The 18146-nt window shown below is 38.2% G+C and overlaps 1 protein-coding gene across 3 annotated transcripts in view; it reads right to left on the minus strand.

The window, feature by feature from the left end:
• Window positions 1-18146, minus strand: part of Pclo (piccolo presynaptic cytomatrix protein) — a 298837-nt gene that overhangs the window by 45405 nt on the left and 235286 nt on the right. For 2 of the 3 annotated variants that reach the window (XM_057758809.1, XM_057758807.1), the window contains exons 16-21: window positions 17082-17108; window positions 8657-8750; window positions 7353-7424; window positions 4990-5170; window positions 3004-3198; window positions 1648-1722 (exon numbers count right to left, since the gene is read on the minus strand). In XM_057758809.1, coding sequence (XP_057614792.1) covers window positions 1648-1722; window positions 3004-3198; window positions 4990-5170; window positions 7353-7424; window positions 8657-8750; window positions 17082-17108 — 644 coding nt within the window. The remainder of the gene's footprint in view (window positions 1-1647; window positions 1723-3003; window positions 3199-4989; window positions 5171-7352; window positions 7425-8656; window positions 8751-17081; window positions 17109-18146) is intronic. The other variant, XM_057758808.1, reaches the window with a different exon arrangement.

Consider the following 18146-nt stretch of genomic DNA (forward strand, 5'->3'; position numbering starts at 1 on the left):
GTAGAATTGCTTTTCCTTAACTTTTAGGGGGTAATGGAGTCTCAATATGTAGCCCTGGCTGTCCTGGAACTCACTGCCTATGTGTCAGGATTAAAGCATGGGAGCACTATGCCTGGGAAGCAGTTTCATTTTAAGTATGTTGAGAATTTTCTAGGAAGACGAACAAGGAAGAGAAAATTGCTCCCTGGGGTCAGCCTTTAAACTGAGCTGGAAAACATGCAGTCAGCGTTGTGCTTTGCTATCTGCTTCCTTAGCCATCTGGAAATCTAAAGAGGCCCGCAGTGATCGCCTCTCTGCTGCCCCAAGCATCTATTGCACTCACATATCTGGTATGTGTGAGGCACAGTAGATGTTTTCAATTTTCTAAGAATAAACAGAAATTCTATAAGAGAACGGAAGGCACAGTTTTGGTTTATGGAAGACAATGCAAAATTGAGTATTTCAGGAGTAGAAATTATTTAAGAAAAATGCCAATTTTAGATAAGTTAGTTTTAGATGTGATTATGAATTAAATTGGAGAAAAAATTTAAAGCAACACTAGTTTGATTCCTGTCATGGGCAGTGACTCTTACTTGTGTGAAAACTCCAGATGTTGGGGTCCAGAGAGTCCCAGTTATCAGTTTTCTCCTCTCCTGCTAGAGCCGTGACATCAGAGTTAACTGCACATTCAAAGGGAGGGCTGGCGGGATCTACCTTCCTCTCTGCAAACACCTGAGAAGGCTGTCAACTAGACCAGACAAGGGGGTGGGGGGGAGTCAGGAGCAGAGAAAGGGGTACCTACTAGGCCAACTCTATCCATCATTTACGTTTTCATGTGAGCTCTGCTTGAATTTGTAAAGCTTTCCTTTCTGACTTAGGTTGTTTCCCGTGTGAAACTGTTATGCTCCCAAAGGTTTCTGTCACCATAGCTCTAACTAGCATGTATCGGTGGCCATATCTTACTTAAAGGAACTGAATGATAAACAATAAAACCCAAACCGACACACTGATTTTATGATGTATCATATAACAATGGCTCAGAACCCAGTAGTTTATGAATGAAATAAAGAGACTTTATTTATTACACAGGCACTTGGATATTCACATGCCCAACACAGCTGATACACTTAACAGCTAAGGAAACACGCACAGATGTCTGCTTGTAGGCTCAGGAGAGAATGTTCTCTGTGCCACGGTGAATGAGTGCATTAACAATTGTTCCTTCGCTTTCCTCTAAAGCATTTCCAAAAGTTACACGACAAATAATAGGCAACAAAAACTGATCTACATTCCAACTGGTAGGCTAACTCGAATTGTGAGCAGTGTAAACTTTTATCACAATGCAACATAGTTTGTAGTCATGCTTGAACAGATTAGGTTAGGAGCATGCATTCCATTCTGCAATATGAATACTATTAAACTATTTTCCAACAAAAGTCAAAAGACGCCCTGCATAGAAAAATACAAATCACTGTAGTCAATATATTATGAGACCGATCTTGGGACTTACATGGTGATGATGAAATCCTAAAATGCCATGCCCACAAAAGCACATTAAAAATGGGATAAACAGATTTCATTAGACAATCCCTAAAAATTAAGGATGAGAGCCTTAACATTTGGGGGGACATTCTTGCTGTGTGCTTTGAACAGGGCCTTTCTGCTCACCTCCTTCTGGCTTGACTGGTCCATCGGACATCACCTTCCTGAGGGCTAGCTGGCTTTGGTCGTGGTTGCCATTGGCTGGTGGAGGCAGAGTACCAGACTGAGTTCTTTGCATGGGGAGGACGCCTGCTATGCTGTGTCTGGGCTGCTTCCTGGCATGATTACACTGCCCACTTTTAGGTGCCGCTGTGGCAGTGCGGGTGAAATGGAAACCCAGAGTGTATCCTCAGATGGAACCAGCTTCAATGTTACTCATGCAAACACAAGTGTGCTTTTGTTTGGTTGAAACCATGTTTTTGAAGGCCAAAATGACACCACATGCACAGCACTGAAGGGGTTAAAAACTGGCTGTTTCCTTGGAAAGGATGACCAGAGAGATGAGGGAAACAACAAGCTGCCTCTACTCCCTGGCTGATGCTTCTTGGAGGTGGCAGCACACCTCAGCCACGAAACATCTGCACTTAGGTTCTGATAGAGCTGTATCAGAAGATGTCACTCGTGAGAACTCATCAATTTAGAGGAGTCAACGGCTAGACTCTAATGGACTCACAGCTACTAGGCATGGCACTTCTTGACTTTTAAAACAGTTCACTGGTTAGAAAAAAAATAATCTGTAAATGCTGCTATTCTGTACAAAGTGTGATCCAACAGAATGGACCAGATTGTGCCCCTTAATGAGATAACGTTGTCTCACCACATAAACTTATATGCATATGAAAAATACGTATTTTTGAGAATACGGATTTCTGCACGTTCTTCAGGAGACTAGGAGGTTCACACATTAGCTCCTTTCCCCATGCATCCTGTTATCAAACATTGCTTCAAATGGCTTTTTACCCTGGGTTCTAGAATTTGACTATTGGTCTCCCTAAGTATCTGCTTAAATGTTGAGTGTTTCCTGGTCCAAGTGTCCCATTATTGACCTTACTTAAATGCGTATGTGTGTCCCCATGCTTGCTTTTGTGGGGATAATCCTGGAAAACTGGTAGTCCCTTGTGCTTGTAGTTCCTGTATTCTAAAGGAGAAGGAAGTGCACACAAACACACACACACACACACAAGACTGCTTTGCCTGCAAACTTACAGACACAACTAGCAAGTACTATGAGCCAGGTTGGAGAGATGGTGGGAACAAAGGAGAAACAGCCAGTTTTGTCTACGTGAAATTAAAAAAGAAAAAAAAAGTAAAGGGGGGAGCATATTTATGTATTGATACTGTTCTTACACAGACAAAAGGACAGAGAACAGAGTGAGCAAGGGATGCCAAAAGACAGAAAGCAAACAGGGAAGGACAGCAGGAGAGAAAGGCAACAGATGAACATTAAGCTGCCATGCTGAGGAATTTATTTGCGTCTTTTACTTGGTTGAATGCGGAGTTGTTGCACGGCGGCTTCGGCCGCGGCTATGGCAGCCCCTGCGTCTTCCAGGTGGGTTTGAGTGACACTGGTTTTGCTTTGACTGCGAGATGGTCCATGAGATCGGAGATGGCCTTCGGATGATGATTTTGAGCTACCAGGACTACTGTGGGATTTCTCAATGGTGGGAACTTGCATGTCTGGTCACAAAAGGATAAAACATGAGTTAAAGTTGCTCCCCGGGTCCCCCTCCCCCGCTGTTAAAGTCTAGTCGACACATAACTTGAAACTGTCTAAGATGTACATTAATGTTTTCTTTCATGGGTCAGTTATGCAACTTCACACCATACAATTAAGATTTGGAAAGCCGTTCAGGAAAGGAAGCAAAGGGAACGGAGCCTGGTGAAGGGTCTCATTCGTCACGAATGAGTTGTAGGAAGCCTCAGGCAATGGATGCCTGCCCCCATTACCCCTTCCCCAGCAGCTCTGCTCTTTCTCATAGAGGTTGATAAGACAATGGATTTCCTCAGCTGCAGGACCCATGCTGGTAAAACTATAGTGAAACGGTGCCTGAGCAGATTAGAAGGTATTGCCAACTCATTGTCTCAGAAAACTGAGAAGGTATGGGTGCAGAGAAGTAGACCAGAGCGAGAGGGAGAATGAGATTTTTTATGCTAATCATCTTCCAGGAGGCTGAGCATGGCAAAGTTGAAATGACTACGTGGAATCCAAACCCAATACAAAACATAGACATAAATCATCTTCTACGGTTTCTGTAGTCAGTGGTTCTCAGTTACATTAACTCCATGGCCTGAGATGTGATCTCGGCTTCTCCTCTAGAATATTGTCACACAATCTGTCCTCGTCTGATGTACACAAAAACACTCTCAGAAGGAAGGAGTGCTCACTAATTGCCTTTAATCCTTATAAATAATTAATGTATCTGGTCACCACACGTTTATCATATATAGATTGATAAATTTACAATTATGAGGAGGATTAGTCTTATGCTGTAGAACTGTTGTTAAAAAATAACAAGAAGGCCGGGCGGTGGTGGCGCACGCCTTTAATCCCAGCACTTGGGAGGCAGAGGCAGGCGGATCTCTGTGAGTTCGAGACCAGCCTGGTCTACAAGAGCTAGTTCCAGGACAGGCTCCAAAACCACAGAGAAACCCTGTCTCAAAAAACCAAAAAAAAAAAAAAAAAAAAAAAAAAAAAAACAAGAAAACTCTTTCCAATAAAAATAAGGCTGGGCAGCAAGGGCACACGCCTTTAACCCCAGCACTTGGGAGGCAGAAGCAGGAGGATCTTTGTGAGTTCGAGGCCAAGCTGGTCTACAAGAGTTAGTTCCAGGGAAGCTAGGGCTGTTACACAGAGAAACCTTGTCTTGAGAAAAAAAAAATGCTGTGCATAGTGCTAGATCCCATGTGTAACATCATGATTCAAATTAAAATTAATCAGAATTCAACATCCAGGAAAGACTTGAGGAATTTGAATTGCCTTTTGTCTTGATGACATGAGAAAAATGCTCTTCATAGGATAAGTAAAAATACGATGCAAATTTTGTTTGTAGACTGACTGTATGAGAATTCAGAGATCCAAACCATTAAAAGAAATTTAACTAACACTAATGATGGCCATGTTTTCATCAACGTACTAGAAGAAATTTTATATTGCTTTATGAAATAACTCAGTGAATTTTCTAAGATCCCATTAGAATGGATTTTCAGAAATACAACTATTGTATGTAGTCCAATCTCATTTTTACAAAATAAGACAATGACAATGGTGAAGCTACCACCTAAGTCTGTGCTGATATGTGTTTGCAGCGCCTTTCTTCCTAAGTCAAAACACTCTTTTCATGATGTCACATTAATTTCCCACAGAACTAAAATTGACAATGTATATTACGCATAGAGGGACTCAAAGTCAAGAAGGTACTGACTGACCAAACAGACAAACAACCACGTTCTACTTGAAATGCCTCCTACCCTTGGATGGGTCAGGGAAGACACCATGGCTTCTGCTTTTGATGACAGAGGGCTTTGGGGACTGCTGGCTGCTTTGACTGGAGTGAGACTTGCCGTGGTCAATGCTCTCGGTCTGTTCCTTCAGTGGATACCACCGAGGAGTGTTGTCCAGGTGAGAGGTGCTGGACAGATCGATCAACACCTAGGGAAGGACAAGGAAGCAGGAAAGAGCACGGATTGAGCTATAATCGGCTTAGTTTTCCCACGACCTAAAACACACTAAGGATGTAACCAGATGGATAAACACCACCTTAAGGGTGGGGACGCCACCTTCCTCCTTCACTTCGCTTACTGACTAATTCTTCCTCAGTTATGATACTGAGATGCTTGATAAATGTGTGGCTAAACTAAACTACATAATTTCTTTGACTCTTCCCTAATTTACTCGGGTAGCGTGAAAAGATCAGAGCCATAAAGCCAACCTTTTTATGAAACACAAGTTGGTTTGGGTTGTTCTTTTATTTATTTATTAAAAAAGAAAACAAACTATCTTTTTTCATTATGCACACCAATTCAAATTCCCACTCCTTCCCTTCCCCACATTCCCTCCACATACCTCCCCACCCCACCCCCATCCACTCTTCAGAGAGGGTGAGGCACAGTGCTTTGGGGAAGGTCAAGGTCCTCCCTACAATGTTCTATAAAATAATTTTTACTTTAGAAGAAATGTATGATTTTAACGGGAAGATGGACAAGATCAAAGAATGAAAAGAACAAGTAATTTGCCATTATCAGCTTATTTTTCCAATCTAAAACGCACTTTAGTGTTTTAAATACAGACGTGACTACCAGTTGCTGATGAGAAAGCACTGGGTCATGGCTTACCTAGCACCCCTCCTTTCCTAATGGGACACACACAAATACTGTGTTTTTTACAGCCACTGGCATCTTAGATTTCATGAGTAATAAAGAATGTAGATACATGATCTAGGTTCATATAAACAAGAGTAAATTAGAAGGACTTCAGTAAGCCAATGTTTTGAAATTTGACAGTAAACCAAATACAACCCTATTATTTAGAATAATTCTGCATACAATCAACTTTAGTTTTAGTAGCTGAACTAGGAAAGAATCTGAAAGCTAGGCTTCAGTGGTGTGAATTGGATGGGAAAGAGGTAGCGCATCTTCAACCCAAAGAAGCTCTCATTACAGAGACAACACATGCAAGACAGACGGGGTCACATTGTGTAAGCCTCAGATTTCCTGGAAATCATACACATACAGAATGTGTGAGTGTATACACACATAATTTAAGTAAAAAGCACTAAATAAACTTCAAAATTTTATAACATTGTTGATGGAAATACCCAAAGGTCTGTTAACTCTTCTAGATTCCATTCTTAGATACACATGCGTGGTTTCTAACAAATTTATATAATAATTATTTCAAGTATCATCTCTTCTACCTAGTTTTAACTTTTAAAACCTTTGAAAATCATTACCATAATATTTAATCATAAATGGCAATGGGAAATGTTACACAGAAGGAGGAGGTATTCAAGAAACTGACATTACCACAAGGACATGTGCTCAACTGTGTTCATAGAGCAGTACTGTTTGTCATAGCCAGAACCTGGAAACAATCTAAATGCCCCTGGACCAAAGAATGGATAAGGAAAAGGTGTACATTTACACAATGGAGTGCTACACAGTAGAAGAAAATAGCGATATCTTAAATTTTGCAGGAAAATTGATGGAGCTAGAAAACATTATTTTGAGTGAGGTGACCCAGTCACAGAAAGACAAATATCACATGTACTCATTCCTAAATGGTTTTTAAACATTTAAGCAAAGAAAACCAGACCACAAATGACAATCCCAGAGTACTTAGACAGCAATGAGGACCCTAAGAGAGACATGGATCTAATCTACATGGGAAGTAGAAGAAAATCAAGATCTCCCAAGTAAACTGGGAGCATGCGGACCTTGGGGGAGGACTGAAGGGGAGGGGGGAAGCAGGGAGGGGAGCAGAGAAAAACGTAGAGCTCAATAAAAAATCAATAAAAGAAGATGTTGCATTTAAAAATTCCAGCTTAGTTTTTATTTCTTTTTTGTCTCAGATATCATTTGTGATCACATTGTGATTTTTTTATTTTCCTGCTAAAACACTATTTATTTAATTTTAACTAAATTAAAAAGTGCATCAAATGGTGAATGGAAAATCACTTCTCAAGTTTCTGTTCAAAGAGTAACTCAGGAAATTAACTTACCGGCCAAGAGATGGTGGTCAGGAACGGCTATTGTGTAAACTCAAGAAGTTTATCATCTTCCATCCTTCTTTAACTTGTCACATAGAGTGACAGCATAGAAAAGGACGGACTTACCTCTCCAAGGAAGTCGTTGGAAGAGAATCTATCGTAATCCCAAACTGTCACCTCCAATGTCTTCTTCATGAGCTGCATTCGGATACAGCTATCATCAACCACATTTCTCCAACATGCATTTCTATACATTTCTAAATGATTCTTGCCTGGAACTCTTTTCATTCTATGAAAATGCTTGATAATTTACTTAAGACTCTATGTTAAATGTTGTGTGGAATTATAATGACTAAATTGTAGTTCAATCTAGTGTTTGATTCCAGGAGACCTCATTATTTTGTGAAAAAAATTGTTCATACTTATTTCCTGTTGTTCTGTCTTTCCTCATTTAACAAGAAGCAGATGATACTCTCTCTATATATTAAAGCCATGAATCCAAAACATTTAGATTTTTCTTTATCCCAATCATTACCAAAAATGAAGCATTTTTACTTCTGCAGAATTTACCTCACTTTAAATAACTCAGATTAATATTCACTTATAACTTCATATTCATAACCACCTTTCAGAGAGCAAACCAGAACCCCATTTTGAAAGATTGTTTACTGTAAATTATCTTATTTGGATGGCTTTCTTTCTCTTTTTGTTCTTGTTTTGTTTCTTGAGACACGGCTTCTCTGTGTCATCTTGGCTGTCCCGGAACGCATTCTGTAGACCAACCTGGCTTTGAACTTACAGAGATCTGCCTGCCTTTACCTCCTGAGTGCTGGCATTAAACAGATACTATTCTTGTTTATGGAAGTTATGGAATTCATATTCTTTTAAATTAAAAAGCCATATACACTAACATCATTTTGCCTTGAATCACTTATTTTTGGTTTTGATGTCTTATGGAAGTCACCATTGCATCTTCTTCACAAAATTTTATATTTTCCTCTTGGGAAACTTCAATTTACATAAATGAAACCATACAGCATAAATGGGTAGAATAAATAACACATCCCATGCATTTCATCTTAGTTTTTCTTGGTGTTCCTTCTGAAAACCAAATATCAGCAGTTGAAAATATTTCCTAAACTGTGTAAATCTGCTCGAGTCTATTGAAAATGTTTCATTTTAAAATATTCTAAGAGCCTTGCCTCACTAACCCATTTGTTCATGTTTGGGCTACTTTGTTAAATATGAGCTTTGTTTTCACCTTACCTTTGAGCTTCTCTCACTGATTATTGCTGAATATATTTCTCCTGTCTTTAATGAGCTCTCACCGTGTTTGGAAAACCTTGATATTGGCCCTGACTTTCCATAACGTTGTCGTCATTACACTTACATAGCCTACATCTGTCATTTATCAAATAATAATTACATACCTGCTCCATGGAAATACTTTTATAAATTACTGTTTGATTCCATTCAGGATTAAGACTCTTCTGGACATATTTAGTCCTCCTCTTGTACTCAGCACTGAATTGGAAGAGAAAAAGAAGAGGTGTTTTTTTTTTTTTAATTTACATTTTACCTTATCTGATGACTTTTGGTCAAACTGAAGGGCATATAACATTTGCCAGATCTTTGGCCTCACATTGCTGTATAATCATTGCATCTTGAAACTCAATTTTAAGTTGAACACACAGTGACATCTTGAAAATATATTGGGTGTCTTGATTTTGCTTGCACTACTGAGTATGAGTATGCTTTTAAAGAAATTCCTATAGGACTTTGGACAATACTTTAGAAATTTTACTTTTTCCTATATGCGGAAGATACTCAAGTATATAATAACATTAATGTCTTTTTGTTTTATAAATAATAGTATAGTCTTTAACTTTCTGAGAGTTTGACCTCTAATCCTGTCAGCAAAGCTAAATCGTCTCCTCCCACCCTATCACCTAAAAGGCAGTGAATGAAGAGAAGGGCATGATGACGCAAGAGTGTGAGTCCAGCATTTGCAGGCACAAACCAGAGCTCAGCTTCCTCGGCTGCATAGCTACTTTGGACCCAGTTTGGGCTACATTAGACCCTATTTTCTCTTGTCTTTAAAAAAGAAAGAAAAGGTAAAGCAATCATTACATTTACAGAGAAAAGAAAGGCAAATGGCTCTTACGACAGATGATATTGCAAGAACTTTCCCAAAGGGACATTTGAAACTCCCTTTAAAGAATGACATTTACCATGGTTATGAAGCAGGTTGAAATGCGTTATGCCACTAAGTTACGTTAAAATGGAAACTAAGTTAAATCTTTCATTCATTGTAAATGGGGGCATTTCAATGAATCCCCAGTTCTCCCATGGTCTCTAAGCAATCATTTGCTGCTTATGTAGTGTACATACACTTAACAACTTACATAGAAGACCTATCCAAACTAAACATCATAGCAGATCCACAGCTGGCATGGACTAGTGACCGCAGTTGGAACTAGGCAGCTGCTGTCCGTGTTTAACATTGTTGATCCCACAGGCAAGGCCTTTCCTTACCTTCACCTTTTCCTGGCTTTCCCATCTTAGTTTATATCTCAGTGATGAAGTAATATTCTATTTCTCTAGGAGTCATCTGTTTACTAGGAAGTCCTGGTCTTGTCTAAATTTACTAGCTGCCTTTCCTTAAAGACAGTCAAGACTCCATACCACGGACACTCAAGGAGAATAAAATGTAATTATTCTAGGATAAAGCTTAACGTTGTGATTTCTGAAAGCTGTCATGTAATATAGAATGAAATTTGAGCTAGATGGTTTTGTGCCTCACCAAACCTCATATGTCACCCATGAGAAACTGGGCCTCTCATTTCTAACCATCCCATTTGAGTGTACAAAAATAAGAACAGGATTTAATGTTTGTCATTCAAGATAAATTACAGACACTTTGGAAGAAATTTTACACAATGATTTTAACAAACAGAATTCTCATGAAATTATGTTTGTATATATATTTCGTCTAACATTTTGTTACTACCTCATGAAACTTATTATACATACACACCCAGGATATTTCAACTCTACTAATTCTGCTTCTACCCCAGAGAATTTCTCCCACTTGTACAAAAGAAATTTATTCAAAAACATTAACCAGAAAATTATCTCTACCAAAGTTAATAAATGAATAAGTACATGCTCATATATTCAATCAATGAAATATTATGCAACAGGATGAATTAAATGAAATTCTTAAAAATAATTTTGTTTAAAGTTTTTGCAGAAAGATAAATATGTCACTGTTAAGTTATTATGTGAATTTAAAATTGTTAAATAATTTTCTAAATTACCGGATACAGTTGTATATAAGACATCTATATTAATATCACAGGAACACTTAGGATTTATAAATACTAAATTCAATTTAGTGGCTATACTAGGTGGACAAGGGCGTGATTTGAAGACTCCAAATGAATGTATCTTCTACCATGACAACATCTGAAGCAAGTATAGCAAAATGTTGACAAAATGAGAAAGCAAGCATTGAAGTATTAGTTAATACTGTTGATAATGTTCAGTAAACTTGAAAGGTTCCAAGTTCAAAACTGTAAAGTTCTTAGCAGAGTATGTCCTTTTATATTGTGCTTGCTGTTTCTTTTTGATGATGTCATGGGAACAACTGACGTGAGACTTTCAGGCTAACAGCTGACCTGTGTAGCACTTGGGATTCATAACTGTCCCTCTAGGTGGGGGTACTTAAGCAAGGCACAGACTAACATAGCTTTAAATTTCTGTGTGGCTCAGACATAATTTTCAAGATGGAATCATAGGAACACCACAATAAAGATAAAATCCAAAATTTGATGATCGTGAGTAATTTTTTTTTCATTTTAAAAGAGTGAATTTTCATAATTTTTAAGACAAGCATGAAGCCAATTGCAAACATTTCTTTATTAAAATACAGCTATGTCTTAAGCTGAAATCATCCGTAGTGCTGTCATATTCCAAAATATTTTTTAATTGAATAAATAATAAATAATAAATAATAAAAATTTCACATCCACATTTAGTAATTCTTGTTACTTTTACAAATATAAAATCACTGAATACCAGTATAAATGCAACTGGTGTTACCTTATGATTCTGTGTTTTATTTCTACTTGAAATATTTTATGAAGTAGCCACATTGAAGTAATAACTACATTAAGTTCTGGCTGCCTCCTGGTAAGAGCTCTAACTACTTTTTTGTGTTTACCCACTTAATCTTCAAAGCTTCCTTACGAAACAGGTTCTATTTATTATCTTATTTAGTAGGTAAGATTGACTGAAACTTGGACTCTAAGTCTTGGGGGAATTAAGATGTGCTAGTAAGGCTACAAGGGTATTAGATGGTAGGGTTAGGATTTAAGTTAAAAAAATCCTTATGCTTAACTCTTAAATATGTTACATGAAATTAATAAAGCTATTTAAAAGCATTACTCACTAAAAACAGGCTTTATTAGCTAAAGTGTGTACTTAGTCTCTATAATATAAAGTTCCTCCACCTCAATTTACATATAACACAAATTATAAATAAATAAATATATATATATATAATATATATATACTCACTCACAACAAAAGAGATTAGAATGCTTTTAGAGTTGTCTAGAGATATTCTGAATCTCATGCAACTACTGTGTGACAATTAGGGACAAATGATTACAGGCATTTATCTTTTAACAGAGTCAGATGTAATCTCAAACGGAATAGATTAAATATATCAATAAAGTATCTTTATCCTATTGAATTTGATCCTCCAATTCTGTCCAGGCTTAACCCCCTTTCCACAGTTTTCTTATTCTTTTTTTTTAAAAGAATACCATTTTTATTATCAATGACTAGTTCTTCTACAGAGCATCTACATAACATCTTTTTCATGTATTTCTAAATTAAAATATAACAGCAAGCTTAAGCACAAAAGTACACAAGAGAAACATAAGGAAGTCTATGTATGAGACTTTATGCCACCTGAAATTTTTACATATTTGAAAAGTAGAGCTTGTGAACTAGCAAATATTGTCCTTATAAAGTCCTGCCAAGTTTAAAGGAAGTAAGTTTAACCTTATTTACAAACATCACACCAGTTTCACTTATCTGATATTTACAAAACAAAATCATATTTTCCAATAGATTAAAATCAGCTCAACACCCATGCAAGTTAGAATGGTAGCTGTTTGATGAGCAAAGACCTTACAACAGTATAAGTCTATAAAGTCCCAAACTGGTCCTATTCAAACTGTATCCATTTTGTGCATTAACAATGTGAAGCTCAATCCCATTCCTCTTTGCACGTGTATTTGTGATCTTATCATTTCATACTGAGCACTGAGATTTTGAAAAGCTTCTTTTGGCTTTCACGTCTTGCAGCTTTCTTCCTAAACCGAGCTATAGCCAGCCAGCTTCATCCTCACAGTTAATGCCCATGGCTTTCTACATTCCAGAATTCCATTTTCTCACTCTGGCAGTGTGAGACTTGTTGCCTTCTTTCTTGCCAGAGCCTTTGGCTTCCTTCCTCTTGCTCAGCAAACAGCTGCTGGTTACATACGCTGGGCACAGCTATGCAGGTCTGTGCCTGGGTGTTGGCTTGAAGGGCCTGTTCTGAGCTTTAACAGCGATCTGAGGAGTCATTTGTGTTCCTAACCACAACAGCATGGCAAGACCGAGGACAGAAGCCCCAGATTCTTGAACTGCAGCTCTTAAAGCTATTTCTTGTTATTTTTGTTTGCAATCGTATGCTTTTGTTGTTGTTCTTGTAATTTCTTTCCCCTTTCCAATCTCTGAGTTAAAGTTTCCTGGGCGTACTTTGCTGTCTTTCTGCCTCTGAAGGGAGTTGGGCTAGGTGTCCATTTAGATGTCAGCTCCTCGTCTTGGTTTTCCAGTTTCTCTTTTGTCTCAGCTTCGGTTCCTTGTTCTACTGTTGAGCTTGTATCTGGATCTCAATTGAATGTGTTCTGATTGGTCATTTCCCATCCCTGCTTCTACATCTTGACTTTTCCTTGTCTCTGATTCTGCAATGAGACTTCTTCCTTTCTCATTTCAGTGGACACTTTAATGAGACCTAGATGTTGAATGCTCTTTACCCTGTGTCCCTCAGACTTGTGTCTTCTTGTCTTTTTTTTTTTTTTTTTTTTTTTGGTTTTTCGAGACAGGGTTTCTCTGTAGCTTTGGAGCCTATCCTGGAATTCCCTTTGTAGACCAGGCTGGCCTCGAACTCACAGAGATCCACTTGCCTCTGCCTCCCGAGTGCTGGGATTAAAGGCGTGCGCCACCACCGCCCGGCGTGTCTTCTTGTCTTTATCATGAAACAGGCTTATTATTTAGCTATCTGAGCCTGCAGCACCTTGAGTTCAGCCTCTTTGCCCCTCAGCTCGATCTTTGCTTCTTCTTCAACTGTGTGTTTATATTCACCATTATCTGACTTTCAGTGTCTTTCTGCTGACCTTGGTCATCGTCTTGAATAATGATGTTTTGAGGCTCCAGGAGAAAGGAACGCAACTCAGTGTTCCTTTTCTTTCTTTGTCTGGGGCTATCTTTTCTGGTGCTATCCATCTTGTTCTGGATACCTAATTAACCTTCTTTAGTGAAATTATCCTCTTGATACAGAGGTATAGCAAAACATATTTTGCCTGTCAGTATTTATGCCCTGAGCTACAGAGCATTGGGAATTCAGATGCATCAAACCCAGTCTTCAATTGAATTTTGGTAAGAGGCATGTGGAGTCTTGGCTGCTAAGGTAGTACCTCTGCTTGTCGCACCCAAAAATATAAGCCAATACTTTGCTACAGACTACTTTATACAACTTTTAAAAACAATCCTACTTTGTTACTTGCTAATTCAAATATGTATATAGTATGTTTTGATCAAATCAGATTAACTCCTCTCCGATTCCTCTTTTACCCACTTTTCCAAAATCTATGTGCTTAATAAAAAAACCTCACAGAGTTCGCTCAGTGTGGTTTCTATGTGTACGGATGTAGGGCTGTCTGCTGGAGCACGGGAAGCCTCTCATGGGCTTCTCCCTCCCTCAGAAGCTATCTTCCCTTGCCCAGCAGCCGCCACTGCAATAATCTCTCAGTTTGGGGTGAGAACTCAGGAGCACCAGCAACCCACACTGGGCATATGGCTGGTATAATCCTGTGCAGGTCTTGTGACCTTTCCACAGCATTAACGGCTTCATTTCAGAAGCCAAAGCAGTCTTCCACAAGATCTTTTCTTTCCTGGTTTTTCTTCTTTCCTTTCTCCTTCCTTCAAATAACTAATTAGTTTATGGGCAGCATGCCATAATATACCAGGCTGGTCTTAAACTTGGGATCCTCTTCAAAAATTTTATTATTAATTTTTTTTGCATTTCTGAAGTGCAAAAAAAGCCATTCTTCTCAAACACTCTTTAGTGCTCTCAGCCTCTGGTCATCTTGTGCATGATACTATAATTCTGTGTTGAAACTTTGTATAACTGATAAACTACCATAATTGTAAAAGCTATGCCAAAATCTTTGCATTTGTGAGCCAAACATAGATAACTAAACTGGGAATCTTGAGAGTGATCATATATTCAGTCTGAAGGGGAGAAAAGGGCTATTCTCCTTTGCCTTTCTTGTACCGGAGGGCAGAGTAGCACAGAGTACAATCAGAGAAAAATGTTATTAATGAGAAAAACTGTACTTTTTCAGCAGGATGCTGGGAGAAAACTGGAAGATATTTCAGTTATGCACATTTTCACTTCATAGCTATCCCAGAAAATGTATCGGGGCCATAGGCCATGTGCTCTCTTTCCTTGGTATTCTCTCCTCTTGTTCTGAGCTCAATTCTTTCATAGTATATGGATATATTTAGAAAAAATTACAGAAAACTAAATGAAAGGAAATGATAAAACTGGACCAGCGTGGGTTTTTTAGGGTAACAGAACTTTCGTTGTTTTATTTATTGTTAATTGATTATTTGTATGTGCATGAGTGTTTGGTCTGTGTGCCACCTGTGTGCCCAATGTCCACAATGCTAGAAGAGGATGTTGTGTTCCCTGTGACTGGACTTAGAGACAGCTGTGAGCTGCTGTGTGGGTGCTGGGGATTGAACCCTGGTCCTTTGGAAGAGCAGCCGGTGCTTTTACCTGCTGAGTAAGCTCTCTACCCCTCATTATATTATTTTTTACTGAAGAAGGTTGTTTGGCTTTGTTTACTATAAAACTCATTTGTATAGCCGAGTAGCTATTAATACTCTCTCTCTCTTATTTAACTGTCCTTGGCTACTAGAAATTTATTGCACATAGTATCAGAAGTAATAACAGCAGCTGCCACTTACCGAAGATTATTATGTGTCATACATGATACTCCCCACTTTTGGTTTATCACTAGGCATTTCACACACACACACACGCACACACACACACATACACACACACTCATAAAGGAAGTTATTATTTCTAGTTACAGAAGAAAACACGATTGTGACTTCTCATGTGACATCTCATGGCTTCTAAGTGGCAAGGCTGAAACTCAAACCCAGGTTCCTAAGGTCTCCATTCAATGGCTTCCATGCCTTGGCATTCTCCTCTCACACTGATAGTTCCCAAAGGCATGGTGGAGATGAAATACGGATGAGAGCTCAGCTTCTTAACTTCCAAATGCCAGTCAAAGTGTTCCAGGCTCATCCACTCGTTACAAAGGGCTCCCCCAACATGCTCTCTTATACAGCAAATGCAGGAAATCACCACCCTGACAAGGGTCCTGAGTTTCCTTACATAGAATTCCGGGAGTTTGTGAATGTGGGGGCTGCTTTGTGAGATCTAAACTGACACCATATCTTTGAGACAGTACTGATTCTACATATCAGCCAAGGAAACTCAGATTGTACCCACAATCAGAGAACTAGTCACCACAAGAGAGCCATCACAGTGTCTCTCTTCACTGGTTCCTAATGATGTGACTTTAAGGAATGAAATTTCTGGGTACTACTAAGGTTACGATAATAGATCCTAGCATTGAAGATAAATATTTACATCCTTAAGACTCAGAAACAACCTCTCTTGGGTCACAGCTTTCCATGATGAATAAAAATGTCATATTTTAATAACATAGACAAGCAAATGTTGCAAAATTAATGATATGACTGAGACTAAAATCCTCATCATTCTATTAGTACAGATGGTACATGAGTCTCTTTAATTAAATCACACACTTAATTTATAATGCAGTGGGCGAGGTGCAAAAAAACATCTTTTGGGTTATGTCTCGAGAGGGAGTCTTGGTTGGTAAGAGGCAGCCTGTTACAAACCAGAGATAATCCCTACGACTAAAAGCAAAGAAGAGTGTTCATGTGGTTCCTCATCATTATAGTACAGTGATTTTTTTTGGACTTCTAATGATTTTGTGATACAGAAAACATAAATCATGGAAACATTTCAATATCAAGTGAGGAAAAACCAAATCTGACACTTATTATATTTAAAATGAGAAACACACATTGGTCTAGTCCATAAACTCACTTCAAAAATCACTTGTAATATTTTCATTTGCAATAGGAAATCAGGAGAACTTAAGTCGTGATTATCACATAAGCAACTAAATGAAATTCATTACTGAGAATACAAGTGGAAATTGTAGTTATATTCAATTTTAGTGTAAAATTTTCCTTATCGTTCATTTCTGCTTTCACTAAAGTCTAATTTTCTAATGTCCTGTTGCACACTGGTCAGAACGCCTGTTTGCTGTAGGCTTAATTCAACAGAATTCACTGGGAGAAAACTAATAGCTATGGCCCAAGTAGACATATTGGCAGAGGTATTAAACACACAGTTACAACTCTAGGCATGACAGAATAGTTGACGCTGAAGAGAATCAACTCTACCTTGCGTTCTGGACAACCATGACTTGACTGCATTGATTCCAGAAGCCAGAGGAAAGGGTACAACAGGAAAGAGTGAAAGACAGGGAGAAAAAAGTTAGGAGCAGAAGTAGACAGGAAATATGAGAACAGCAATCAGACGCAATGCACAGCCTGAAACCGGCTTGAGGCGGGAGATACTCTTAGCGCCACAGTAACACAGCGCTCACATGTACAGTGAATCCCCATCACTCGGCAATTCAGTAATTAGTGATATCGTGATGACAGGCTAGGAACATGTTAGCCACTTCGGAGCTGAATTCACTGTAGGATGTCAATTGGATAAACTCTAAGAGGGTAATACTATTAGATGCACTTTTTTTTTTTTTTTTGTCCATTTCACTCTTCTTTTTGATCCTTCTCAGCTAAGTATTATAGAACTGGCTGAAACCTTCATGCTACCTGTCTATCTGTTCTGTTTATTCAACTTTGTAACCTTCTACCAGAGTAACAGCATGCATAAATATAAGTATTCTTGTGCAGTATAGAAGATGACACCGAGGGCCACTGATAAGGAAGATGGAAAATAAATGACAGTACTTTTTACCTTAATTCATTTAAAAGATACTTAGAGACAAATTCCCAAGAGTAATTTTCTATAACTTCCTAATTTCTTTAAAGAACACAAAAGCTCTCATGACCAAAATCAAAATAAAGTTTTTATTGTTTGTTTGTTATTTTTGTCACGCCCCTCTTAAAAGATGTGGCCAATTTGTAAATACAAATATGCAAACTTGCTATTTAATTAAAATAAAAGATTCTCTTCTTGTGCCTATTTTATTGATCTCTAATAAAAATTACTGAGAATTTAAAAAATCCTTAAGAAAATAAAATTATATCAAGCCTACCAACAATCTTAAATTCTAAAAGGAATTGTTTGGGGAGGGGTATGGCACTGTGATTTAGCCTCTCTGCACTATCTGACTTGTTTCCACTGGCAAATAAAAATTATGATTTGCTGTCATTGAAAAGGAAACAAACTATCTCATACATGGGGGTCTGCCTGTGCTGACTTAGTAAGTAGATAGC

This window comes from Chionomys nivalis, chromosome 26, assembly GCF_950005125.1.
Source record: "Chionomys nivalis chromosome 26, mChiNiv1.1, whole genome shotgun sequence".
In the NCBI taxonomy this organism is placed as follows: Eukaryota; Metazoa; Chordata; class Mammalia; order Rodentia; family Cricetidae; genus Chionomys; species Chionomys nivalis.